The sequence below is a fragment of the Myotis daubentonii genome, chromosome 11 (assembly GCF_963259705.1).
Source record: "Myotis daubentonii chromosome 11, mMyoDau2.1, whole genome shotgun sequence".
Classification (NCBI taxonomy): Eukaryota; Metazoa; Chordata; class Mammalia; order Chiroptera; family Vespertilionidae; genus Myotis; species Myotis daubentonii.
This window is the reverse complement of record NC_081850.1, coordinates 8,029,445-8,056,531: the sequence shown is the minus strand read 5'-3', so window position 1 is coordinate 8,056,531 and position 27,087 is coordinate 8,029,445. Positions and strand designations below refer to the sequence as shown.

At 50.3% G+C, this 27,087-nt stretch overlaps 1 protein-coding gene across 3 annotated transcripts in view; it reads right to left on the bottom strand.

The window, feature by feature from the left end:
* Positions 1-259: 259 nt before the first annotated feature.
* The window catches only part of FANCC (FA complementation group C), a 281,158-nt gene continuing 254,330 nt past the window's right edge, over positions 260-27,087 (bottom strand). For 2 of the 3 annotated variants that reach the window (XM_059656415.1, XM_059656416.1), the window contains 7 exons: positions 19,973-20,025; positions 18,096-18,195; positions 13,520-13,595; positions 11,271-11,352; positions 9,220-9,394; positions 5,336-5,542; positions 260-1,184 (listed from right to left, as the gene is read on the bottom strand). In XM_059656415.1, coding sequence (XP_059512398.1) covers positions 1,029-1,184; positions 5,336-5,542; positions 9,220-9,394; positions 11,271-11,352; positions 13,520-13,595; positions 18,096-18,195; positions 19,973-20,025 — 849 coding nt within the window. In that variant the 3' untranslated portion in view covers positions 260-1,028. The remainder of the gene's footprint in view (positions 1,185-5,335; positions 5,543-9,219; positions 9,395-11,270; positions 11,353-13,519; positions 13,596-18,095; positions 18,196-19,972; positions 20,026-27,087) is intronic. The other variant, XM_059656419.1, reaches the window with a different exon arrangement.

Here is a 27,087-nt window from a genome sequence, read left to right as displayed (position 1 = left end):
CGATCAGCTGCCTCCTGCACAACCCCTACTGGGGATGTGCCCGCAACCAAGGTTACATGCCCTTGACCGGAATCGAACCTGGGACCTTTCAGTCCGTAGGCCAATGCTCTATCCGCTGAGCCAAACTGGTTACGGCAGGACATAAAAGTCTTAACTCACTTGACACGCAGAAGATACAGAAAAGAGCATACAGTCGATACAAGTTAAGAATAAACCTGAAAAGAAACAATCTTTAACTGATGTGAAATAAATATTAACCTTGGGGTTACCAGTCCTTTATTAGAAATTTCCATTTCCAGTTCACTGAACAAGATAACTGCTGACACCCTTTCCCGGTGTCTCTGGAACCGTCCTCGCCCTCCGGCAGCGTCTCTAGGCAACGGGGCTCTGGGGCAGCAGCGAGTGTTTAGCAACAGACTGACTCTACATGGTGGCCGGTGGCCGGCAGGGCTGCTCTCCACGGCAGGCGGCATGGACCAGTGGGCCCTGTCCCTACTCGCTCCTTCCCCGTGGCTTGCTCACGGGGTGCCCAAGGGACTCTCCTTGCTAGAGAACTAGGAAAAGTGGCTTTATCTCAAATCCCCGTGGGTTCAAAGGAACACCAATCCCAATGACCTGACTTCTAACAGACCTGGGGCAGGGGCTAAATTACTTTCTAAACTGAACAGTGGTTCCTGACCCATTTCTTGGTCCAAAGACGGAAACATTTAGATAATAGCTGTGCATTTTGTTTGATAAGGGAAAAAAGGAAATAAAAATTGGTTCTCCCACCCGAGCCTTTTCTCAGTGATTCTCTGACACCCAGCTGAGCTGGTCAAGAGAATGCTGAAGGCGTAAACTCCAGTCATCAGTGGAGAGACCTGACTGAGTCTGGGCGAAGGAGCCTGTCTCCTCCTTGTATAGAATTCTAGCAGGGCTTGCCAGGGTAGTTCCGGCTGACTGTTAGTCCTCACAGAGGGCACCCTTGCCATAGAAACCCATCGCTGCATCCCTGGCCCCGCCACCTGGGCCCACAGGGCGGTGCTCAGTCAATGGGCCTGCGCTGGACGTGTGCGCAGCTCCGTAAGGAGCTCCCGGGCCAGTCGTCTCGATGCCGGGGCCTCCATGCCAAGACGATCCCATCTGTCCAAGGTCTGGTCAAGAAAGCCGATGGTCTCCTGTGCTGTCTCCTCAGTCTGCGCCATCTGAATGAGGACAAGAGGAGCCAAGTTAAACCCTCCCAGACACATCTCCTCCGTGCAGTGAGCCAGCCGCACCGTCCTGCGAGAGGCAGCGCGTCCCTGTCAGCTGTGTCCGAGGGCACCAGCGGGGCTCGCCGGCCGGGGGCTGGCCTGGGCGAGAGCATTTCCGCAGGCGCACCCTCTCCTGCGAGGCCGCGGGCACTGTTTCCTGGGAGGCTGGGCGGAGGTGGTGCTGGTGCAGCTTTGGGGTGACTTGCGGTGGGGAGCAAAGGCACACCAGGAACTGGGGCTCGATTTGCTGAAAGGCTCACTCACTAGTACGAGAATCAGAAGACGCTGCAAGGAAAACGCCACCTGCTTTCACAGGAACCGCTTCATAACGGCCCTCCTGGCCAGCGACTGGACCCGTCTGTTTTTCAAAGGCACCTAAGGTTTTAACACCTGATCCGTGAGAGAAGCAGGAATCACAGGAATTGTTAGTTCTGCTGAATACGGCCTCAAGAGATTGAGTGGTTGGTGCCTGTGAGTGTTTTCCTGAGAATGTCACTTCAGCAAAAGGGGCAGGGCAAGAATCTTACAATTTAGCTGCACAGAGAGTTTACTGTGGGTTTTTAGACACAAGCCACACTGAGCAGCTGTCTGCTTGGTATTACAGTCATCGATGTATTTGTGCGTGGGTGTCAGTTTATATAGAATCCCCAACAAAGGGTTAATAGCCACAGCAGCAGGGACAGCTTCCTGGCCTCCACGCTGACTGTCCTCAGGCGTGGGGTGAGCTCCGAGTGGGACACGAGGCAGAGGTGAGCCCTGGGCAGGAGGCATCTGGACGCCAGACAGGCTGCTCTGGCCTGGTCCCTGTCGGAGGCGCAGAGCAGGAGACATGAAGCTGGGGACCAGGGAGGAGGGGCAGAGAGCAGCAGCTCAGGCGGGAAGGCAACGCGTCTGATGGTGAGACTGGAAACTCCGACTCAGGTCGTCAGAAACGAACGCTGGGCCCCATGAGGAGCCGAGGAGCAGCAGGTTGGAAGCAGCTATAGGAGAGGCCAGGGTGGGAGACGGCGGAGGAGGAGGCACAGGCACCCCGACTGGAAGGCAGCTGCTCAGCCAGGGGCCCCTCAGAGAAGGCGCCAGAGGCTGTGAAGAGAAGGGCTCGGATCTGTGGCCCCTGCGGTCCCCGCCTGGGCGTGCACAGCTCTCCAGGGAGCTGGCCCTGCTCGGGTCTGAGTGCCCTCAGAGCTGGGCCAGGGCCGGGGTCCCCAGGGTGATGAAGTCAGAGCCGCGGCAGAGAAAGGCGGGCCCACCGAAGCCAATACTGCCACTGTCTGGCCACCACTGCTCCCAGCCAAGCAGACCTGGCTCAGGACTCTTTCCAGGGTGCTCACAGGGGACCAGGCGAGGCGGTGTATGGGGCGGGGCAGCCCGAGGCTGGCGCCCGGGCATGGCTCCTTCCTGCGTGTGGCCATGGCCACTGGCAGCCTTTGAGGTGGGCAGGCTGCTGTGCCAGCGAGAAGTTTCGGAGCATCTGCAGGCCACACCCAGGAAGCTCTGGCTGCCATGGGCACCCGAGCATGGCTGTGCGCGGAGAAACCCTGCATGGGATCCTTTAGGGAACTGTTCTCAGCTGAGCCGACTCATAAACGGAACGAAGATGTGCCCGGTTTCCACGCCCTCGGCCTTGGGGTTGGGACATGCGAGGGCAGTGGCCTGGCAGGTGCCGTGGCTGGACTCCCACAGGACCGGCTCCTCGTTCTGTGCGGAGGCTCCGCTGTGGGCGCGACTTGAGGGTGGTGCTTCGGCAGGTGGGCTGGGTCCGGGAACAGGGCCGCGGGGGAACTGAAGCGGAGCCGGGGTGTCTCGGAGGAGCTTCCTTGGGGTTCCCTCCTCCCCGCGGCGCCAGCCTGGTCTCCCGGGCCTGTCTGCCCATCCCAGGTGGCAGCACAGGAGAGGCAGGCGGGGTGCAGGAGGGAGAGGCAGGCTCCGCAGGGTCCAGAGCTGGGGTCGGAGGTCAGGTGACAAAACTGTTGCCAAGGCTCTCCGGATGTAAAAGTGCCTGTTGGTGACTTTTAAACTTTTAAAAATAATTTATAGAACAGTTTCAGACGTATAATTTTACCGAAACCATAATACACAGACGCATGCCCCACGCCGTTCTCCACTTGGTAACATCTTACGGTAGTGTGGTACCTCTCTGAGAACCGATGGACCGGGATGGATATATTTTTACTCAGATTTCCTCTGCTTTTGTTCCAGGACCCCATCCAAGGTCCCGCATCCATTCAGCCACCTGCTGCCCGCGGCCTGGGCTGCGGGTCCCTCAGGCTTCCCTTGTCCTGGGCTGCTGGGCAGCTGAGGGCCCGGCCAGGGCCGTCGCTGGTTTTTCTCAGGGTTAGTCTGGGGCACATCCAGGGTGCACGCTGTCCACCACTTATCCATGTTGATGTTGACCTTGGTCACCTGACTGAGGGAGTGGCTGAGAAGTGACTATTACACCTGACTCCGGGCCAAGCTCTGGCGACACATTTCTTCTCTCTCGGCTCCAGAGGGTTGGAAGCACAGTAAGTGAGGTGTGCATGTTACAGAAATACACAGCAGGTCACCGTGATGGGGCCCCGAGGAGATGGCACCCCCCACTCGACAACACATCCTCTTCCGCTCTTGGCCACGCCCCGGCTCTGGGAGATGGCCCACCACTCCCACGGCTGTTTCACGGGACTGAGGAGAGCCTCTCAGGTTCTGGGCGGCCCGTGTGTCACTGTGACCTCCCTCACGCTCACGCTCACGCTCACGCTCACGCTCAGACGCAGCCTTCCCAGGGGGCACGGGACCTCTGGCGCTGGAACAGCCCTTCTTGACTGTTGGCTGTGGTGTGTTTCAGTTTGTGAAAACTCACCAAGCTATACATTTCATTATGTATATTTATGGCAATAACAAGCAAAACCAAACTTTTTTTGAATAGCATTCTCATCATAGTAAAATAAACATAAAATTTGCTATTTTAACCATTTTTAAGTGTGTCATCCAGTGGCTTGAGCCCATTCACAGTGCTGTACAACTGTCACACCTGCCACTCCCAGAGCTCTTCCTTACCCCACACAGGCACTGCGCCCCCGAAACACTGACTCCCTGTCCCTCCCCCCAGCCCCCGAAAACCCCTACGTTCCGTCTCCGTGACTCTGCCTGTTCTAGTACCGTGTGTAAGTGGAATCATATAGTACTTGTCCTTTTATTTCACTTAGCGTGATGCCCTGAAGGTATATCCATGTCCCAGCACATGTCGACGTGCCGGTTTTAAGGCTGAGCAGTCCATTGTGTGTACAGGCCACGTGTCGGTACCGTCACCGGCTGATGGACGCGGGGGTTGTTTCCATGGGCTGTTCCGCTGATCACAGCCGTCCTAGTGGGCGTGAGTGGTGTGCTTTTGGTTTGCATTCCCCTCACAGCAAATGATATTGTGCACTTTTTTATGTGCTTAGTGGTCGTTTGTACATTTTCTTCGGAGAAATGTCTATTCAAGTCCATTGCCTATTTTTGAAATGGGCTGTTTGTGTGTGTTAAGTTGTAAGAATTCCCTATGTAGTTTAGACACCAAACCCTTTTCGGATATGTGATTTCCAAATATTTTCCTTTATTTGTGAGTTGTTTTTGACGCACAAAAGCTTTTAATTTTGATGAAATTCAATTTGCCTGTTTTTTTCTCTTGTTGTCCGTGCTTTTATTGTCATTTTCTAAAACAGCACTGCGCGAGCCCACGCCAGGGACTGCTCCTCACCCTCCACCCTCGGGAGCCGCACGGGGCTTGGGACGGCCCTGTGTGTTAGCCGTGGCTTCTCTGCACGGGCACCGCACATCCTCCCGCGGCCTGGTCCTCGGGAATCCTGGGGAGGAGGGGCTGCACCGCTGAAAGGAGAGCAGCTGGGAGACGGGAGACCTCGCTTTTCCCCTGCGCCTGGGAGAAGTCACCTCCTTCCTCTGAGCCTCCATTGTCTCTTCTGTGACATGGTGTTGCCAGGGCAGGCTATAGGGTTTGTTCCCGCTGTCCATCTCCTATCTGCCACACATGTGTGGACAGCATCCTGGTACACACACCCTTCAGAGGCCAGGCCCTTGGGCGAAATACGAATGAAAATTAGAATGCTAAAAAAGGGGACACTTACGTGGCTGATGACTTCCCGGGCAATTGTGTGGCCTGCAGGCGCCCAGAGCAGGAAGTTCAGGAGGAGGTGCCTGATCAGCCGCCCACCGGCCAGCGGCCTGGTGGCCCCGCCTGGGCGCTCTCCAGCTGCTGCCTGCAGATCCCTGGCCGACAGGGTCGGGCTTCTGAGCAGCTTCCGGAGGTGGCCGAGCACTGCTTTCACCTCTGCCTGGGGGTGTCATTTCAAAGGGGAGAGGTTAGGAAGCGCTGGGACACACAGATCTAGGGTCTGTTTGGTACTTGGAGGCATCCCTCAGAGAGAAGAGGGCCAGGGCCCGAGGGAGGGCGGAGGGAGGCCGCCCATGTCTGGGTTCCCACATCGCTCCAAACAAACCCAATGGGCGTAATGGAATTTTCTTGACTTTCTTTCGTCTTGCTCACTAAGCAGCTGGGCACCAGGCCAGGACCTGACCTTTTCTTGTATGAAAAGAAACAGAGAAAAGTCCTTAGCAGAATGCGGTCAGGTTTTATATTGTGGGGAAAGAACAAAAGGCTCCTTGAGGACTCGCTCACTATCACGGCCACAAATCAGCTGGAGCCCATGCGCCCAGACCGCCGGGCCTGTCTGATGAGGAGCTGTTCCCCTTGCCATCTCTGGGCGCAGGCAGGGTGGGGGAGGACACACACACGCACACACACAGTTTTGTTCTAGACGCTGGACCATCTGTTCATACATGTTTAAAGCCCAAGAGGAGGTCACGAGTCTGTGGCATCCACACACTAAAGGTGATTGTTATAGGTCTGGGGTTGTTTTTGCATTAAAGTATTGATTTCATGCTGAGACTTCTGCATGCTACGGGAATGGTACATCAAGTTGTGACTTGGAAAAGAAGGAAAAACGGATAGCCATGGACCCAAAATGCCACATAGAACTCATCAACAGCTAAGTTTCAAACGAAAGAATACTTAGGCCTATTCTGAGAATTCCCATGACCAGTTTTACGGGTTTAGTGTGAGCCCCCTTTCTGGATGTTAAGGCTCCTTCAATGAAGGCTGTCATAAACTCTAGTACACGAGGTGCCGTGAGCGACCGTGACAGTCCGAGACCGTGAGAAACCGCACCGGCTCTTCCCCGAGCGACAGTGCCTGCGGGAGAGGCACTCCGGCCGCCTCCCTTCTGGTGGCTGCGCCTGGCTGCCCTGGGAGGTCTGCAACACTGCAGCCTTCGTGCCTGCCTCCTTGCTGGCACCCCCATCCTAGCCTGCCTTTCTGACATCCCCCAAATGAAGCTTTCTAATTGTTTCGGGAGAAAGAGATAAACTTTCTTTTCTAAGTATTGCTTCTTATTTTGCATTATGAAAATTTATATATGCTCACTGTAGAAAATCTAACAAAAAAGTAAAAAGAGAAAATTAAAATGACCTATAACGCTACCAGCTAACAAGACTCATTGTTAAAACCACGGACGGTTATTGCCTCCTCATCCTTTCTCTATGCATTCATGCTTTTTCTACTCATCCTTTTTCTACGCATGTGGACACAGCACTCACTGTCACAATAGTTTGTATCTTACAGTTTCTCTTCACAATGCACTTGGAGCAGCTCACCAGACCTACAGCACATATTCTTGGGGAACATGATTTTTCATGGTAGAATGCTACCCTGCAGTTGGAATATACCATAATATTTAGCCAGTATCCTTACTGTTGAAAGTTTAGGCCACTTCCAGTTTTTGCAATTAAAAACGATGCTGTGAGATTATTCTTGATGATTATATTTGTATGATCCCTGATTCCTTAGGGTACCTACCTCCTAGGAACGGAACGACAGGGTTGGAGCATGAACCCCCCTAATCCTAAGGGCAGACAAACGCAGACCTCTCCTGTTTTTATCGTGACCAGGACCCTGGTGGCGGGAGTGCATCCCAGGCAGACAGTTATTCCTGCTTCTCGACCTTGAGCCTCCAGGCGGCCGGCAGCGGCAAGGCTCGGCCACAGGGCACGCTGTGCGCGGGCAGCACCTGCGACTTGTGCCTTCTAAGGCTCCATCGCTCTCAGCCACTGCGCTTTCAAAGGCGGTTCACAGTCTGTTTCCCAAGTCCCCGACCGCCTGACCATGGGAAGGATTAAACTCATGGAACCTGGGGAGCAGGAGGCACGGCTACTAGTTAAGGAGGGAAGTGGGGCCGCCCACTCCTGCCACGTCACACACACCAGCGCCTCCGGTGGGGCACCCAGGAGGAAGGCTTCACTCCCCGGGGACGGGGCCCTGACAGCACAGCCAGGAAGGATGCCGATGGAGCACCGCAGAGAAAACTACGCGTAGGTTTCAGTACGGAAAGGACCAAGCTGACAAGTAGAAAGATGCGCCAACGCAAAACTTTCTAGAAAGTAAATCTTATAGGACAGTTTATTTCTCCATGCTAAGCAAAATAAGCCAGTCAGAGAAAGGTAAGTATCACATGATCTCACTCATATGTGGAATATAATGAACAAAATAAACTAATGAAAAAAATAGATCGAGAGACATAGAAGCATAGAACAGACTGCAGAATCTCAGAGGGAAGGTGGGGAGGGTGGGTGGGTGGGTGGGAAGAGATTAACCAAAGAACACACATGCATATATGCATAACCCACGGACACAGACAATAGGGTGGTGAAGGCCTGGGGAGGGTTGGGGGCTGAGTGAAAAATGGGGAGAAAAAAGGGGACATATGTAATACTGTCAACAGTAAAAAAGAAAAAAAGAAAGTGAAACTCTTCTTATGATCAGCATGGAATTTGACACAGAACCTACCAGCTTAGCTTACACAGAATAAAATAAAGTGTATATATAAAAGGGCTCCAGAAACAAATAGGGCTTCATATATTTTAATTATTATTAAAAATAGGACGATGAGTGCTCGCTTCGGCAGCACATATACTAAAAATAAGATGATGGAAACAAATTAAAAATTTCCTTAATTAGTTTAATGTGATATTTTAAGAGGGAAGAAATAGGCTTGCTTTCTAATCAGATAGCAATCCTCAATTTCATATGTGGATTGTGTTAATTTCTAAATAGTGGTCTATTTTTTATCCAAAATATATTATCACCAAATTTCAGCTTTTGAATCCCAAACTCTTTTCTTCCCACTGCATGCAAGCCTCTGACCAAGTCAGATATCAGACGTCCCTGCCCTCTGCGATGCTAGAAAGACAGAGGACATCACGCCACGGCAGTGCGCTTGCCTAATGGAACCTGCTCCCTTTAGTTATTAAAATCAGCAAGAAGCGCTGGCAGTTGAAGTTTTAAAAACCAACAAATAAATGTTTGCGAGGCAGGTGCCAATGCCTTTCATCAAAGCACTGCTTCCTGCAATTATTATATTCTACATAAAAAACCACGCTGTTGCCACAGACCTTCGCCAGGCCTGTGTTTAGCTGCCCTGTCATTTAGGAAATGACCGAGGCCCTTTTCAGAAGCAAAGTGGTTAATAGCATGTGATTACTTAGTAAGGCTTCTAAACAAAGCAGCCATGTGAGGACTGCTGACGGGCCCAGGAAAGCAGGAAGCGCAGACGGAAGCAGCAGAGCCAGGCCGCTGGTCAGAGGACAGAGCTCCTCAGACGAGTGGCCAGACTCTGCCTGGCATCCCCTGGGCCAGGCGGCTGAGCCAGCAGAGAGGAGGCCTGGCACAGCCTGCACTCCTCCCCTCGGTGCCGCCAGAGTGAGGGTGGCGGCTGGACCCAGGAAAGCACCTCCCCCAGGGGACATCCAGGCGCGGCCAAAGGGAACCGGGAGCACGCACGCTTGGGTACCTGGGGTTACTGGAAGCCAAGCCCCTTGCTGGCCCCTTCCCGTCGGATCCTTCCCGCTCAGGAAAGACCCACCCTGGATGCCACCCACACTGCGTACCGCCACCCACCATGGTCTGTGCTCTCGGCTGGCTCCCGTCACGTGGGCTGTAGGTGAATGCCAAGAGCCACAGCAAGGCCGCGGGGGGGTCGGCTCCTGACAGCAGTAACTGCTCAGCCACCGCATCAGCCCATCCTCCAAAGCGAACGAACAAAAACCAGCTCTCAAAGGGGCCTCCGCAGGACCTGGAACAGAACCAGACACATGGCAGCCAGGCAACCTGGTTTCTTTCCCTTTCGGTTCTTAAGCAACGTAATGTTTGCGAACGGCCTGCTTACACTGTTCTCACCCGCTGAAGCACGCAGCAGTACGAGTCAGCCTCAGAAAACCAGCTCCCGGGCCGCCTGCGCCCCCAGGGCCCTCACAGGCATGCCCCAAGGCCCAGGGCCCGAAGAACCCGGACAGCGAAGCCCTCCCATCCAGGAACCGTGAGTGAGCCCAGCCCGCGGAGAAGGAAGGTTCGGGCCGGTGACAGCAGGAATGATGCAAGATGAGAACCTTCTGCCTGCGGAGTGGGCTCCCGGCCACAAGCAGCCCCGGTGCCCCCAGGCGAGGGGCACAGGCAGAAACGTGCTGCTGCTTTTCTGACAAAACACGGGGCTCTGGACGATACCCTGGCAATTATGAATTTTTAATGAGCTGTATATCCCTCCTTTTCTGTCAGCGCAGGCCTCAGAGCTGAGAGGTTCCAGCCTCTGTGAGTGTGAGGCCATTCTTGGGCTCACTGAGAACTGGGCGCTGTGACAGCTGTTAAAGTCAGCTCAAGGTGAGGACCCACAGTTCCCAGGGGCAGCGTCAGCGGGTTAACAGCGCCCCTGGAAATTGGAGCGGGGCAGCCGGGGCAGTGCAGGGAGAGCTCTCCTGGCCGCTGCTGAGGAAATGCTCTGAAGGCAGCTCCCAGGACAATGGAGTGAGAGGAAGGCAGCACTGTCTCACTCCTTCCCATGGGGAGAGCAGCTGCTCCCCGGTCCTGCTAGTGGTGGCTGCAATATGCGCCCAGAGCAAGGAAGATGCCCCGGGTCCCTCCCAGCAGACCTCCTGGGCAGTGAGCTGAGCAGGGGGCTCTCATGCTCCCTGCTCCCAGGTGGGCTGCACGCTCGGATCATGGGCCGGGCCCTTCTCCCTGTGTCCCACCAGCACCTATGCAAGGTAGTCCATGTGGGCTGAGAAAGTGCCAGCCTGAGAAGGACCCTCCCTGCAGGTGGACCCCAAAGTCTAGCTAAGGCAGATCCAGGTCAGGCAGGCGTCTGGGGGGTGTGGGACCTGAGCTCTGCTCTGCAGCAGAGGCGACCAGAACAGGTGCGGGGAGGGCCGCCAGGTGTGGCGGGCATTGCTGTGGCCACACTGGAATCCCTGCTTGGCCACCAGTCCTTGTCTCTTCTGTCGGGGAGTCTGGGTGGAGGGCAGGGAGTGCTGGCCTCGGGAGTGACAGGAGCACTGTGGGTCACCTGTGATGCTCAGTGACAGGTCACAGGGAATCCCAAGAGGGAAAACTGGCAAACGGTGCAAATGAAGGCAGCCTTGAAGGCTAGTGGAGACAATGAATAACATACACTCTAAAAGCCAGGAATTTAGGAGGAAGCTGAAGGGTGTTATGTTACAAAGAACTCAGAGCCTAAAGCGAATGCTTCTAGGACAGTAACACATACAAGAAGGTACTTAATATCATGACGCTAGGGCGGATGTTTGCGTTTTAGATGAGATGCTTATTACAGAGGAGGAAAAGGAAACGCTGCACCGCGTGCAGGAGCAGTTTAGAACTCCTTCCCTGGGGAGCAGTTTAGAACTCCTTCCCTGGGGAGAGGAAGAGCAGAGGACCAGCGAGGCCCCCCTGCACGGCCAGGAGCCCGCAGCCGCGGCAACGCTTTTCCTCTAGGATCTATTCTTTCTTGCTCATGCGTGTGGAACCTTACGCTGCCGAGGCTTTACACATGCATGCGTGTGCTTACGTTTGGATGGTCACAGACCGACAACGCCGTTCCATCGGCCGTGCTGAAGTGAAGGGAAGGCCCCGGGGAGACCACAGGTGAGGCCGACCTGGGGTCGTCAGTGTGTGCTTACCCGTGAGTCTGGTCTTCCACCCATTCTCTGAGCATTTCAGAAATACGCCTCAGTGGCTGGTGCCGCAGTGCCTGTGGGATGTCTGTGGGCGGAAGGAGAACAGAGGGGAATGGAAGACAAGTTCAGCCTCCCGGGGGAGTCCCTGCAGCTAGGCGGGAAGAGTTCGGGGGACGGCCATCTTTTCTCCTGGGTGGATCCCACCCCACGGCTCTGCTGTTCCCAGGGGAGAAAGATCCGTCAGTCACACAAGCTGCGCCGCAGGGGCTGAGCCCGGCCGTGGAGTCTGCGAAGCCCCCGCAGCCCGAGGCCTGGCAAGCCCAGCTGGGAGGTCCAGGCTTTCTCTTCTCTGCCGACCTGTCCCCTCCTCGATCGCTAACAATGTGTGATTTCAAAATATGTGGAGACTAAAACACCGTTGAAAAGGAATTGGGCCTGGGCTGCCCAACTCTTGCTATGATTGTGATGAATTCCGAATATGATTACAGGGTATAGTAAAGAAAAGGCCAGGAAAATATATACAAACAAATGTCTTTTCTTGAGTTAGTTTTTCTGGTTTCACAATTATCCTGTGATTTTAAACACATCTGAGTCGGTATGTATCTGCAGTTTGAAACAACATCTGAAAAAGGTTGCCACATTTGCATGTAGTGAAAGATTCTATAAGTAAATACACGAGGAAGATAACGTAAGTAAAAGTAACCACTGCTGCTCCACAAATGTTTCGGATTAAAGGCTCATGTATTCTCTCCCTTCCTCCTCTGAGCTCCCTACTCTGGATGTGCAGCCTTTGACGGCGTTTTCATTGTCTTCCTGTATCAGTTGTTCAGGAAGGTACTTTATGTCCCCACAACTTTCAGCTCCTGGAGCGTCAGGGCTCATCAGTGATCCATCTTTTATGCCCCATCGCACTTTACAGTGGGCATAAAATCAATTTCTGACAAGTAGAAGATTCTACTATTAAAAACACTTCAATTTGTGAACATATAGCGCTGTTGTTTGTTGTTGTTTTTTTTTCTAAAATATGCAGAAAACTGTTCTAGAAACTAGCATAAGAGGCTCTTGTACTTCTGCCTGAATTTACTTATTTTGGACATAAATCCAGGACAGTCACACCAAGGAAAAGGGAGTAGGCTGGGTCCAGGCCCGTGTGCCACCGGGATCTTTTGCTTACAGATTCCCTACGTAAAATGAACAACTCCAGTACTGTTCCTGGAGCTCATGGGCTTCTCACGCAGGCGGCTTAGGCTGTGGGGCCTGACTATAGCTGTGCGGTGCAGCCCTGGGAGGTGAATTACTGACTTTTCCGTCTTGTTATCAGTCTTCCCATCGTGTTTCCACAGGTTACATTTCACAAAGCTGTTCCCAGAGACCCGGCAGGCCCATCCCGCCTCCAGCTCCAGCCTCTGAGGAGACAGTGTCGGGTGGGTCACCTTGGATGAGAATCTACCTTTTAGAAAAAAGAGGAAGCCCGACTTTATAAAATGCTGTGAAACTCTGAAACATCTACTGTCCTTCAATGCATCTACTTACCCAAGTCTCAGGGAAAAGGCAGGCCAAAATGGCGTGAAAAGGAAGTGTTACGGGTTCTTTCCTTCTTCCGTGTCTCTCCCTCCCACTGGCAGGTAAGATGCCTTTTCCAGCACGCGGCGCCTGTGCTGCCTCCCCCTCGGATTTCAGGCTTTACTCTACTGAAATGTTTGCTAAACATGAGCTCACAGGCACCTTAAGGACCAACACCAGTTGACCTAAGGATGGAACCATCACTTCCCCAGCGGGTGAGGCCTCTGGGAGAGGGAGTCAAGAAGGCTGTGGTCTGACGCTCCCCGAATTCCTCCCAGGCCTCCCTGGCTTGGTTAGGAGAAATTTCCCCCAAATTTCCTTGGCTTCATTCATCCCTTTATCTTTCTTTTTCCAACAAGGGGGATAGAGTAGAACGAACGAAATACAAATAAATGCACTGTTGTATTCTAACTCAGCCAAGTCTTAGCTTGTTCCTGGCATCTAGGTGGGCCTGGCTGGCACCAGAGGACTGTGGTATCCGGGGCAGACTATCAAAACTTAACAAGAGGCCTTTTTCTCATGCTGTTTTCTTTCTTTTGGTAAATGATCCTAACAGGGAAGTCAAGCAACTTGTCATGACAAAATCCACAGACAGACCCTGAGAGCGGACTGGGCGCTGAGATGAGGGTCCCTCTCCCCTGTTTCCTAGGGAGGAAGGGGAGGGGGGTGCTCCGGAAACCACATCATACCTTTCGGGTGCTGGAGTAGCGCCATGACCAGAGACGGAGGAGCGTAAGGAAAGTAGGTCTTGAGTGCAAACTTCAGCTGCAATAGAATAAAAAATTCAAAACCGCATGGACATCAGGACCGGAAGGAGCGTTAAGAAAATACAAAGGCTCGCACCCTCTGCCCAAAAGGACCCACTAGTACTAACGTGGTCAAATGTTTTTCTTTTATTTAAAAAAAAGATGCCCCCAGCAATATTGTAAATACATTCTAGAAAAATAAACCTTTTAAAGAAGCCATCTGGGGCTTAAGGAAAATAAAGTTCTACTCCTGATGTGTTTATGTAAGTTCTTTACCTCACATGGGCCTGATTATACACAGGACTCTTCTATGTAAGTGAGTCTCCAAGGCAGTCGAGACGGTGTTTCACCGCCATCGCCACGGAGGCACAGAAGCTCCACGAGACTTTTGTAAAAAGTGGAGGTGAAATCTAGACAGTGAAGTGCGTGGGCGTTAAGGGTACGAAGTGGCAGGCTGTGGTAAATGTGTGGACCCGTGACCACCACTCCCACTGGGACCCGACCTTCCTGTCCCACAACAGTGCCCTGTGGCTGTGACAGGCAGCCTTCCACCTGCCCTCGCAACCAGCACTGATTTCAATGAGAGGTTAGTTTTGCTTATTCTTGAATTTCATATAAACAGAATCATAAGAATACATATTCTTTTGTGTCTGGCTTCTTTGGCTCAACATGTCTTTTTGAGGTTCATCCATATTATTGTGGGTAAGTAGTTCATTATGTTTTTTATTGCTTAGAAGCAGTCATTGTATGAATATGCCATAATCTGTTTATTCATTCTCCTGTTGCTGGGCATGTGGGTTGTTTCCAGTTTGGAACTATTATGAATAAAGTTGTGATTTACACTCATATTTATGTCTTTCTGTGGACAAGGGCTTTCATTTTTGTTGGGTAAATACTACAGGAGTGGAGTTGCTGGGTCACAGAGTAGATGCTATTTAAGTTTATAGGAAACTGCCATACAGTTTCCCCCATGGCTGCACCATGCTCCCCCCGCCCCCCCAGGAGTCTATGTGAACTCTGCTGCCCACTCCCTCCCGATACTTGGCATTGGCCACTGAGTCGGGCAGGAGGCAACCAACTGATGAGTCTCTCTCACATCAATGTTTCTCTCTCTCCCCCTCCCTTCCACTCTCTCTAAAAATCAATGAAAAATCTGCTTAGGTGAGGAGTAACAACAACAAAAACCCAAATATTTCCCTCGGAGTTTATGCTTTCACGTGTGGGAGATAGCCCAGTACATCATTAGATCCTGCCACCACTAGATCCAGAACCTGAACTGATTTGCGGTGTGCACCGAGCTCTATTCAAGCGCAGAGAGGAGAAGCAGTGAAATAAACATGCCCGACAACGGGAAGAATGGGGTTAATGAGTCTTATAAACTGCTGGGGGAGAGGAGTGAAAGTGATTTGGAGTATCTACAGAAGCAGGCCTTGGTATTCCTAACGACCAGCACTTCCGCTCCTATGCATATACCCAAGAATGTTCAGAGCAACGCTGTTGGTAAGAGAAAATGAGATCTGGAAACCACCCGCAAGGCCACGCCCACGAAATGGCTGCCCTGGGCATCTCCGCGAGCACACAGCAGCACCTGCCGGCGCATCCTTCAGAAAGCCACCTTGGTAACAGCTGAGTGAAAAATGCAAAGCTCCAAAGACGCACACAGTAGCTACTCTTGTTTGCTGGTTGTTTTATAAAGTTCAACAACAAGCACAAATAAAGAAAACATGGTTTAGGGAATCATACCTATGTGACCAGTCTATTTTTGGAAAAAGCAAAGGATGGTAAACATAAATTCAAGATAGTGTTCCCCGGGGGGGGACAGGCAGGGCGGTTGGCTAGAGCCAGTCCTGGGCCACTGGTGGTCCGTGAGGTCCGAAAGGTTGGCGACGCTGGGCTAGAGGAGGAGCACACGGACACGGCTGATTCCGATTAATCCAGGTCTTGTTTGGGTGTCAGGCTCATAGACAATCATTTTATTAAGAATGAATACGTGAATGAACAGAGAGAACACAGAAAGAAGAGGGTGACACATGGAACACCCAGGACAAAGGATACTACGCACCAAGGATCATGATTAACCTAAAAATGGATACACAAGAAGGCAGGGCATCCATGATGATAAAGGCTACCAATCAGAAAGGCAGGCACTCAGGAATAGCCCTGGGAAGAGAAATGATATAATACACGCATATGTAGCCATTTGCAAAGGTAAGAGGTCACTGTCCTTTGATTCTGAGTCAAAGGTGAGGGTGATGAATTGCTGTCTTATTAGATCCCTGCCTTGTCCTGCACTAGGACTCAGTGTGCCCCGCACCACCAGATACATGTAACCTGGTCAGGGTACTGTTCTAAATTAGAAGTGACAGAAATAAAACAAACAATCTTAAAATTGGTATGGAACCTCACAAGACCCTAAACAGCCAAAGCAATCTTGAGAAAAAAACAACAAAGCAAGAGTTATCATGCTCCCTGACTTTAAACTTGATTATAAAGCTATAGTGATCTCAACAGTATGGAACTGGCATAAAAACAGACACACAGATCAATGTAACATAATCAAGATCCCAGAAATACCGTAAACACATGCATATATGGTCAATTAATTGACAACAAAAGAGCCACGAATATAAAATGTGAAAAGGACAGTCTCTTCAATAAATGGTGGTGGAAAACTAAGCAGCCATATGCAAAAGAATGAAGCTGGACCACTATTCTACACTATATGCAAATATTAACTCAAAATAGATCTGGCTCCATAAGCACAGGGAACAAAAGCAAAAATAAACAAGTAGGACTACATCATACTACAACACTTCTACATAGCAAAATGCTTCTACACCATCAACAAAATGAAAAGGCAGCCTACTGAAATGGGAGAAAATATCTGAAAAACATATATCTGATAAGGGATTAACATCCAAAATATATGAAGAACTGGTATAACTCAACAGAAAAAACCCTCAAACAATCTGATAAATATTTTATCATTATGTTTTACACCTGCGACTAGTAGAATGTCAATTAAACCTCAATTAAAAAATAAAGAAAAATAAATAAATTAATTAATTAAAAGAAAATCCAAATCAAGTCCAAATCCACAGTGCCCAAGGCCAGCACTCAGGAGGAGCAAAGCGGATAAAAAAAACCAGACTCGCGCTAACACGACAGAGCAACACGTCTCTCAGTCTCGCCCACCGAGGTGTGCTCCCCCAGGTGAGGGAGAGGTTTTCTAGTGGCTGGTCCCTAACTGGAAGTGACAGAATGTGCCAGGGAGGAGAACAGATATTCACAGTTATGCCTCAAACTGAGTACGAGGGCCAGCCAGTCAGTGCCTTTCCGCAGACCTCCCAAATCCCAAGCCGGGCACCAAGGACAAGGCTGTTTGCTGCAGTCTAGCTAACTTTCCTAGGGAAAGAGATGATGGGAAAAGATGCATCAGAAATACTTGTCATTGCCTTAAACAACAATGATAAACCTGAGTGCCAGGTCCAAGTGCTGGAAGCACCAGGGACCGGACGGCCTCCCTCCGGGAAGCAGGCCCAGGTCCTTGAACAGGCGGAGCGCCACACAGAAGCACAGCTGGTAAAATGCCCAAAGGCGAGAGCCCTCGGGCGGAGAGGGCCCTGTTTCCAGGGTCACTCACTGGTCAGTGGTCCTGGCCAGCGCCGCCTGGTCTGTGGATGGAGCCCTGCAGAGCAGGTCTTCCTGCAGGCCCTGGGCCTGGCTCCTAGCTTGCCGATGGTGTCCCACCCCTTCGTCACGGCCATTTCTAGCTCCTCCTCTACAATTATTCAAGTCTTCCCTTATCACCCTCACTACTTCCTTTCTCTCTTGGAATCCAATTCACATTTGGGTCTCAATGGGATGGAAACTCTAATAATTAAGAATGTCCAGAATTGCTTTGTAGTAAGTGGCATTCCTTCTTAGCACATGCCGTACAGACCCCAGAATGCCTCCTGCTGGCCTGGGAGGGGTGGAGTCTGCTGGGCAGACAGCTCGCGCAGGGTGGTGCGGCAGGGCTCTGACACACAGAGAGTAAATGCTTTTGGGCGCAGGGCTGACAGGAACTACCTTGTTACTTTCAATTAAAACTAGAGGCCCGGTGCATGACATTCGTGCACTTGGGAGGGAGGCGGGTGGTCCCTCAGCCCTGCCTGCGCCCTTTCGCAGTCTGGGAGCCCTTGGGGGATGTCCAACTGATGGCTTAGGCCTGCTCCCCATGGGTGAATGGTGCTCCCCTTGTGGGAGCACATTGACCACCCGGGGGCAGCTCCTGCATCAAGCATCTTAGTGCATCATAGCGACCAGTTGTTTGGCAGTTTGGTCGATTTGCATATTACCCTTTTATTATATAGGATAGTTTTACCTTTGCTGGGCATACACTTGGAAGCTTTCTTTGTGAGCAAACAGTCTTCTCAGAGTCACTGAAAATAAAAGGCTCCTTTCTGGTGATGAGCCACACCCTCTGAGCAGCCTTCCTTTCTTTGGGTAAATGAATAATCTGTGCAGGACAACGAACCTGGTTGTCTTCTTTTTCCAGAGCTTCTACAAAGCAGCACGTAAACACCTGAAGGGCGGCCAGCACCTCTGGGGCTCCGTCGGTTTCCAGGAGCGCGTACCTGAGCGGGCAATGGCGGGCACAGGCATTTAATGATGATCTGCGAACACAGGAGCCTAAACTGTGGCGGGGAGAGTGGAGACACTTCTGGGCCCTACGCTGAGCAGCATCTCCCTCCCCGGCCGCAGTGCCTGTGTGGAAGCAGGAACCTCTCCCCCTTTTCTAAAGACCGGGACGTGCCGCACTCGCCTCCCGCACATCCTTCCCACACAGGCCTGGTGCGCTCTGCAAGCACGTGCACACTGTATGCCCGGACACGCAGCAGCAACTGGCCTTTTGCTTTTTCAGGTGGAGAAAGAGCTGCCCAAGGGGAAATGGCTGCAACAGATCCATCCGCCCAAGTGGCGGAAGACGCGCGGAGCCGGTGTCTTTCCACACAGCCAACTTTCCTGATGTGTAAACAGAAAAGCAGCTCAGACTCTGCTAGCTTTAAAGTAAGAACAGCATCCCGGGCGGAGGGAGGACGGAGCGGCTGGAAGAGGTTAATGGGGGAAATGGAGAACCTATGTAATATTTCAACAGTAAAGACTAAAAGAAAATAAAAATAAAAACAGCATCCTGACTTATTGCTATGCTTATTTAGCTTGAAGCTGGTATGTCTCGGTTATTTGCCGGGTTATCTGCTGTGTGAACACTGCTTTCCCAGGTCTGCTGCTCTGCGGCTGAGCGTGCGGGTGGGGAGGAGGGCAGGCACCTGGGCCAGCTGCCCCCCGGAGCTGGAGACCCTTCCTGAGACCAGCTCCCAGAGAGGCCGCCCCCACAGCTGCAGCATCCCCTAACCCAGCCGTGGGCAAACTACGGCCCGCGGGCCGGATCTGGCCCGTTTGAAATGAATAAAACTAAAAAAAAAAAAAAAAGACCGTACCCTTTTATGTAATGATGTTTACTTTGAATTTATATTAGTTCACACACACTCCATCCATGCTTTTGTTCCGGCCCTCCGGTCCAGTTTAAGAACCCATTGTGGCCCTCGAGTCAAAAAGTTTGCCCACCCCTGCTCTAACCTGTGTCTAGTGCAGTGATGGCGAACCTTTTGAGCTCGGCGTATCAGCAGTTTGGAAAACCCTAACTTACTCTGGTGCCATGTCACATATAGAAATTTTTTGATCTTTGCAACCACAGTAAAACAGACTTATATTTTTGATATTTATTTCATATATGTAAATGCCATTTAACAAAGAAAAATCAACCAAAAAAATGAGTTTGTGTGTCACCTCTGACACGCGTGTCATAGGTTCGCCATCACTGGTAGTGCATCCTCTCTCAGCACCTGTGAAATCACTGCACTTCCAGAAAGTACTCTGGTTTGCCCAATAAAAATCAACATGTTATAAGATAACTCACATAGCTGATTTTAACTTTCAGAAGAGCTCTGTTAAGAAAGCATTTATTACTTATTCTTCTTGTTTTTCCTTAGCTTAAAAAAATCCCTTAAAAAGATTGGTCAGCCCTCGTGTGGTGAAGGGAGCACACTGCTACACTTTATTTTGAGCTCAGAAAAGTGCTACGAGTATTTATTTAAAATCTAGTTCAACTCTTTTCTACCATTATTATTAGAATTTTAAAAGGGTAAATAAAGAAAATTATCTTAATTCTTAAGCATTGTCTTTTAAATTTACACTGACATTTGGGTTTTACCAAAAAGCTCAGAGGGTAAAATGGGATCAGAAACTAATTACCCCACGACACACCCAGAGATCACCCCAGAATGTTTTTATTTATATTTGGAAATTAAGCATTTTTAAACCAATTATTAGCAGAAATAGCACGACATTTACCTGAACATTTCATCAACAATTCTGAAGATGGCAGGGTGGCAGGCTGCTTGAGGCTGGAGGAAAGACCAGGAGACAGTAAAACATCAGAAGCATTTCATCAGTAGCATCTGGCTATTATCAGGCACAGGAGTTGTTGGAACTGCTGGTGCCTAGAAAATGGGCCCAGTCCTTTGGGTTAGAAGAAATGGACAAAACCTTGCACACAAATGCAAACAGTGGTTCTCCTTGGGCAAGGGCTTACAGGCATGCTTTACTTTCTCTTCAGCTTCAGGTATGTCCCACATTTTCTGCAATAAGCTCCTAGGATCCAGGAGAAAGGAGCCAGTATCGTGGACAAACGTAAAACACTTCCTACCAGCACGTGGCAGTGAGGACACGGAGCTACCTGTGCAGCCACCAGCACGCGGCAGTGAGGACACGGAGCTACCTGTGCAGCCACCAGCACATGGCAGTGAGGACACGGAGCTACCTGTGCAGCCACCAGCACGTGGCAGTGAGGACACGGAGCTACCTGTGCAGCCACCAGCATGTGGCAGTGAGGACACGGAGCTACCTGTGCAGCCACCAGCACGTGGCAGTGAGGACACGGAGCTACCTGTGCAGCCACCAGCACGCGGCAGTGAGGACACGGAGCTACCTGTGCAGCCACCAGCACGTGGCAGTGAGGACACGGAGCTACCTGTGCAGCCACCAGCACGTGGCAGTGAGGACACAGAGCTACCTGTGCAGCCACCAGCACGCGGCAGTGAGGACACGGAGCTACCTGTGCAGCCACCAGCACATGGCAGTGAGGACACAGAGCTACCTGTGCAGCCACCAGCACGCGGCAGTGAGGACACGGAGCTACCTGTGCAGCCACCAGCACGCGGCAGTGAGGACACGGAGCTACCTGTGCAGCCACCAGCACACAGCAGTGAGGACACGGAGCTACCTGTGCAGCCACCAGCACGCGGCAGTGAGGACACGGAGCTACCTGTGCAGCCACCAGCACATGGCAGTGAGGACACGGAGCTACCTGTGCAGCCACCAGCACGTGGCAGTGAGGACACGGAGCTACCTGTGCAGCCACCAGCATGTGGCAGTGAGGACACGGAGCTACCTGTGCAGCCACCAGCACGTGGCAGTGAGGACACAGAGCTACCTGTGCAGCCACCAGCACGCGGCAGTGAGGACACGGAGCTACCTGTGCAGCCACCAGCACGTGGCAGTGAGGACACGGAGCTACCTGTGCAGCCACCAGCATGTGGCAGTGAGGACACGGAGCTACCTGTGCAGCCACCAGCACGTGGCAGTGAGGACACGGAGCTACCTGTGCAGCCACCAGCACATGGCAGTGAGGACATGGAGCTACCTGTGCAGCCACCAGCACGTGGCAGTGAGGACACAGAGCTACCTGTGCAGCCACCAGCACGCGGCAGTGAGGACACGGAGCTACCTGTGCAGCCACCAGCACATGGCAGTGAGGACACAGAGCTACCTGTGCAGCCACCAGCACGCGGCAGTGAGGACACGGAGCTACCTGTGCAGCCAGTGTTGGTAACGAGTCTGACCTCACAGGGCCTAGAACAGTGATGGCGAACCTTTTGAGCTCGGCGTGTCAGCATTTTGAAAACCCTAACTTAACTCTGGTGCCGTGTCACATACAGAAATGTTTGATATTTGCAACCATAGTAAAACAAAGACATATTTTTGATATTTATTTTATATATTTAAATGCCATTTAACAAAGAAAAATCAACCAAAAAAATGAGTTCACGTGTCACCTCTGACACGTGTCATAGGTTCGCCATCACTGGCCTAGAAGGACCTCCAGGTCAGACCTGGGCGGGCTCTTCCCGTTCCCGCCCATGGTTTCATACCGAGGAAAGCAGTGACCACTGCCATGATGGACTAGGTAATGTCATAGCTCAGTGCACCATGAATGCAGCAGTTTAAATTATTTAGGATGAAAAGAGGGTTAATACAAAATTTAACATACCATCATCTCAAATGACGGAAGTGATCTAATTTATTCCCTAAATATTTTTGTGAGAGGTTTTGATGGTTTAAACGTGGCCTAGGTGAGGCATTAGCAGGCCTGACCCAGGTTCTGTATCTTCCTGGGCAGACATCAGAGCATGAGATTAGGCCAGATGAAATGCCACTTGTGTTCTAAATAAGGTATTTGTAGTAGCGCCCAGTGATAGTGGGTTAGGCTGTGCAGGGAATTTCCTGGTGTCACAGTTTGCGTGGTATGACTAGTTTTGGGAAATATCATTCTCATACCCCATCTGCCCCAAGAGAAAAAGAAGAAAGGGTGTGCTTCGTCCCTCAAGCTTTCTGATCACGCCGAGGAGAGAATGGTGCCTATCCACAGCCTTTCTTTTTTTAAAAAAAAATCTTTATTTATTGGTTAAGGTATTACAAATGTGTCCTCATCCCCTCATTAACCCCCAACTCCACCCCCCCCCCCCCCCGCCACTCATGCTCTCATCCCCCTGTTGTCTGTGTCTATTGGTTTGGCATATATGCATGCATACAAGTCCTTTGGTTGATCTCCCCCCCCCTCCCCTACTTTCCCTCTGGGGATTGACAGTCTGATCGCTGCTTCTCTGTCTCTGGATCTGTCCCTGTTCATCAGTCTATGTTGTTCTCTATATTCCACAAATGAGTGAGATCATGTGATATTTATCCTTCTCTGACTGGCTTATTTCACTTAGCATAATGCTTTCCAGTTCCATCCATGCTATTGCAAATGGCAAGAATTCCTTCTTTTTTACCACAGCGTAGTATTCCATTGTGTAGATGTACCACAGTTTTTTAATCCACTCATCTGCTGGGCACTTAGGCTGTTTCCAGATCTTAGCTATGGTGAATTGTGCTGCTATGAACACAGGGGTACATATATCCTTTCTGATTGGTGTTTCTGGTTTCTTGGGGTATATTCCTAGAAATGGGATCACTGGGTCAAATGGGAGTTCCATTTTTAGTTTTTTGAGGAAACTCCATACTGTTCTCCACAGTGGCTGCACCAGTCTGCATTCCCACCAGCAGTGCAAAAGGGTTCCTTTTTCTCCACATCCTCTCCAGCACTTGTCATTTGTTGATTTGTTGATGATAGCCAGTCTGACAGGTGTGAGATGATACCGCATTGTCGTGTGGATTTGCATCTCTCGTATAATTAGTGACTTTGAGCATGTTTTCATACGTCTCTTGGCTTTCTGTATGTCCTCTTTCGAAAAGTATCTATTTAGGTCCGTTGCCCATTTTTTGATTGGATTGTTTATCTTCCTTTTGTTAAGTTGTATGAGTTCCCTGTAAATGTTGGAGATTAAACCCTTATCAGTGATAACATTGGCAAATATGTTCTCCCATGCAGTGGGCTTTCTTGTTGTTTTGCTGATGGTTTCCTTTGCTGTGCAAAAGCTTTTTATTTTGATGTAGTCCCATTTGTTTATTTTCTCTTTAGTTTCCATTGCCCTAGGAGCAGTATCAGTGAAGAAATTCCTTCGGCATATGTTTGCGATTTCACTGCCTGTGGATCCCTCTAGTATTTTTATGGTTTCCCGTCTTACGTTTAAGTCCTTTATCCATTTTGAGTTTATTTTTGTGTATGGTGTGAGTTGGTGGTCTAGTTTCATCTTTTTGCATGTATCTGTCCAATTTTCCCAGCACCATTCATGTTGGGAAAACTGGACAGATGCACACAGCCTTTCTTTTTCACTGTGGGTTCTGCGCAGACGTTTTGAGTTGCAACATTGAACGTGTGCCATCTAGTGTTCTCACACCGCCACTGCAGGCTGCCACAGAAGGCCCGGGCAAGAGCATCCCCACTTGTTAAGTGATGGATGATTCCCTTTTAATTATTTGAAGAGATTTGGGATTTGTAAATTATAAATCTCTGCTCTTTCAGTAGAGAACCCATGCTCCATAATCCTCTACTGATGTGCATTCTAAAAGAAACCAACTAACAATCTCCACAGATAAATCCATTATGTGCTCAGGAACTAGCTTGCAGAACCATGTCTCAACAGGAGAGAGGCGGGTTATTTCTAGGTTTTGATCTCAGTTAATCACGCTGCTTCTCAGCTTCACTGTAAATAATAACAGTTATTAACAGGTTACTGGATATACGCCCTGAAAGTATCATAAAAGTTTCTATATATTCAGAATGGAAAAGTCAAACAAGAAGGAAAAAGCAAAGTGCATGTCTGGAAGAAAAGTGATTCATCAGATTTGCCAGAACAGCTTTTGGGATTCACACACAGACCACGTGCCTCCTAAATATGAGTGCTGAAGATGAAGCCACTGCCGTGTGCCCATAGGCAGGCCGAGCCTGAAAATGCCCCGGTGGAAAACCAAATTAAATGGTAAAATAGGACATTCTTGCTGTCCCAGAGTTCTAGCCTGTCTGACCACTCCAGAGCCGCTCTATAAATGTGATGCTAGTAGATACCACTGGATACTAATTATGAGTGTCCCAAATGGCAAAGAAAGGATAACCTGGGTGTAGAATCGAACTACCACAGAAATCAAAGGGAGAAGCAGGGAACTTCTAACTCAATCTATTAAAAGAAGATGAGAGCTTGGACCTGCATTTCCTTTATGCAATGTGTTCTAGCAAATCAGCTCAATCCACGTCGTAAATGCCCCCCGGCTGGGTGGAACCCGCCTGCTCGCTCCACGAAGTGCACTTGCCTCTTCACTTTCTTGCTCTCCAAGCATTTCAGACCTTCGGCTGCTCGCAACCTGCTGCCACAACATGTTTAGTTTTTAAAATGGATAAGATGCCAGGAGGCAGGGGGCTCTGCTGAGGCAGCAGGGGCAGAAATTTTTATTTTGAAACCAGTCTCCCCTGCCACCCCAGAGCTGTGAACAGCTTGTTCTCATCCCCGGCCTTGACTGACAGCTTTTAGGATGAGACTCTTCTCACTTCCCCGCGCACATGATTTCAGGGTCACTGAGCCCCCTCATCAGCCCAGCGTGCTCACAGGCCAGGCATGCGCTCCAGTGACATCAAATCACAAAAGTGAACTTAAGCTGCTTTTCTTATCAAGGGAATCCTCCAAATAGAATGAAAGTCTTAATTTAAGCTTCCTTGAAAGCCATCACTTCCCCCTGAACCCTTACAGCATCCTTGTGAGGGATGAGGCAAACCTTTAACCCTCTGTGTCCTGTCTGATTGCTAACATGGGACCCACCGTAACACCCCCAATCCACGCAGCAGCCCAGAGCCCAGACCCACGCTCTGAAGCCCCACAACCCAGGCTCGCATCCTTCCTGTAAAAATGAGGAAAGACAGAACTTCCTTGGAGCCCATCTGTTGGCATGTTTTCTCCATCCTACAAAAATTGGCTCCTTCCCGCTCTTGTCTTCCCCATCTGGCCTGGCGATGTCCATGTACACATGATTTCCAGTCTGGGAAACGTCAGGAGGCCATCCAGAACACGAGGTTTGCCCTCCTCCCGCTGCTTCTCACTGCCCCCGTCCTTTCACTAAACTTCGGGGGATGAACAGACAAGGATGATGGGGAGCTCTGGACGCTGGCTTCCTTTCTCATGGACCAGCTTTTCTGTGGGGTGTGCACCCCCTCTTATCTCCCACAGCTCCCAGACCTGCACTGGTTACCTTCCCTCTGCCCTCACCTCCTACCTCAGCAACTCAAGGAAAGACAACGCCAGCACAGAAGAGAGGCACAGGGACCAGGGGCTGAGCCGCGGGGCCGGGGCTGCGGGCAGAGGTGAGGGAGAGGCCAGCGGTCGCTCTGGACTGTGAACGGTACAAATGACACCAGTGCTTGCTCTCCGCCCTCAGGGTCTCCCGTTATTCTCATCCTGGCTGGGCAGCGACCACTACAAGCCACTTGCCACTTAAAGGAGGCCTGAGAACATGGAAGAACAGAATTATCAGGAAGAAATCTTGCCCTCTATCATTTTCTGATTGTGTGTGTATGTGTGTGCAAGAGAAAGAGTATGGGTGGGGCAGGGGAAGAGAATACACACGAGAGGGAAATTTTACTATGATCTGATGTAATTCACAGATAAAACGCAGTGCCTCTTATAAAAAATAAAAAGTAAGGAAACGAAGCCCTGGTCGGTATGCTCAGTGGTTGGAGCATTGGCCCTCACATCGAAGGGTCTCAGGTTCGATTCCTGGTCAAGGACATATACCTCAGTTGCAGGTTTGTTCCCTGGCCCTGGTTGGGGCGTGTGCAGGAGGCAACCAATTGATGTGTCTCTTTTACATCGATGTCTCCCCCTCCCTTCCACTCTCTCTAAAAGTCAGTGGAATAAAAATATCCTTGGGTGAGGATTAACAAAAAAAAAAATTCTAAAGCCTTTTCGTTGATCACCCTTCATAGACATTTTTTCCTAAGAAATAAAAAGGGAAACTGCATGTGAGAGATAAGAGCTGAAGTTCAGGAAGCCTGGAAAAGACCCTCTTTTATAGCCTATTTTAATGTAGTTTAAATATTTAACTCAGGCATGGCCTTTTTTCTAAAGAATGACTGATTAGAAGCTTTCCCTCCAGTTTACCCACCAACCAGCAATCCTGTCCCACTGTGTAAATGACTCTTTTGAGAGGCCCTTGTGTTCATATATGTATATAAATTAAACTGTTACCATAGTCATCAAAAAATACCTTTCCCCCTGGCTGGGTAGCTCAGTTGGTTAGAGTGTCATCCTGACACACCAAGGTTGTGGGTTTGATCCCCAGTCAGGGCACATACAAAAATCAACCAATGAATGCATGAATAGGTGGGACAACAAACCCATGTTTTTTTTCTCTCTCTCTCTTTCTCTCTCTCTCTCTCTCTCTCTCTCTCTTCCTCTTTCTCTGTAAAATCAACAAAAAAACAACTCTCTTTTTAAAAGAGGATTCTTCATAAAATTCAACAGTAAACCTCTTTATTGAGTTCAAAATAATTTGGCTTAAAAAAATCTACTTAAATAAAACCTTCACTTCTATCATGTAAAATAAGGTCTTTATAAATATGTATTTTTTTTATTATGCCATTTTCTCCTTTTCTACTTTCAAAATACAGGGAACCTGGGTTCTGGAACTTAATTTGTTCCGGGGAGGCTGTTTGAGAACCAATTTGTTTGAAAACGGAATTATTTTTTCCCATTAGAAAT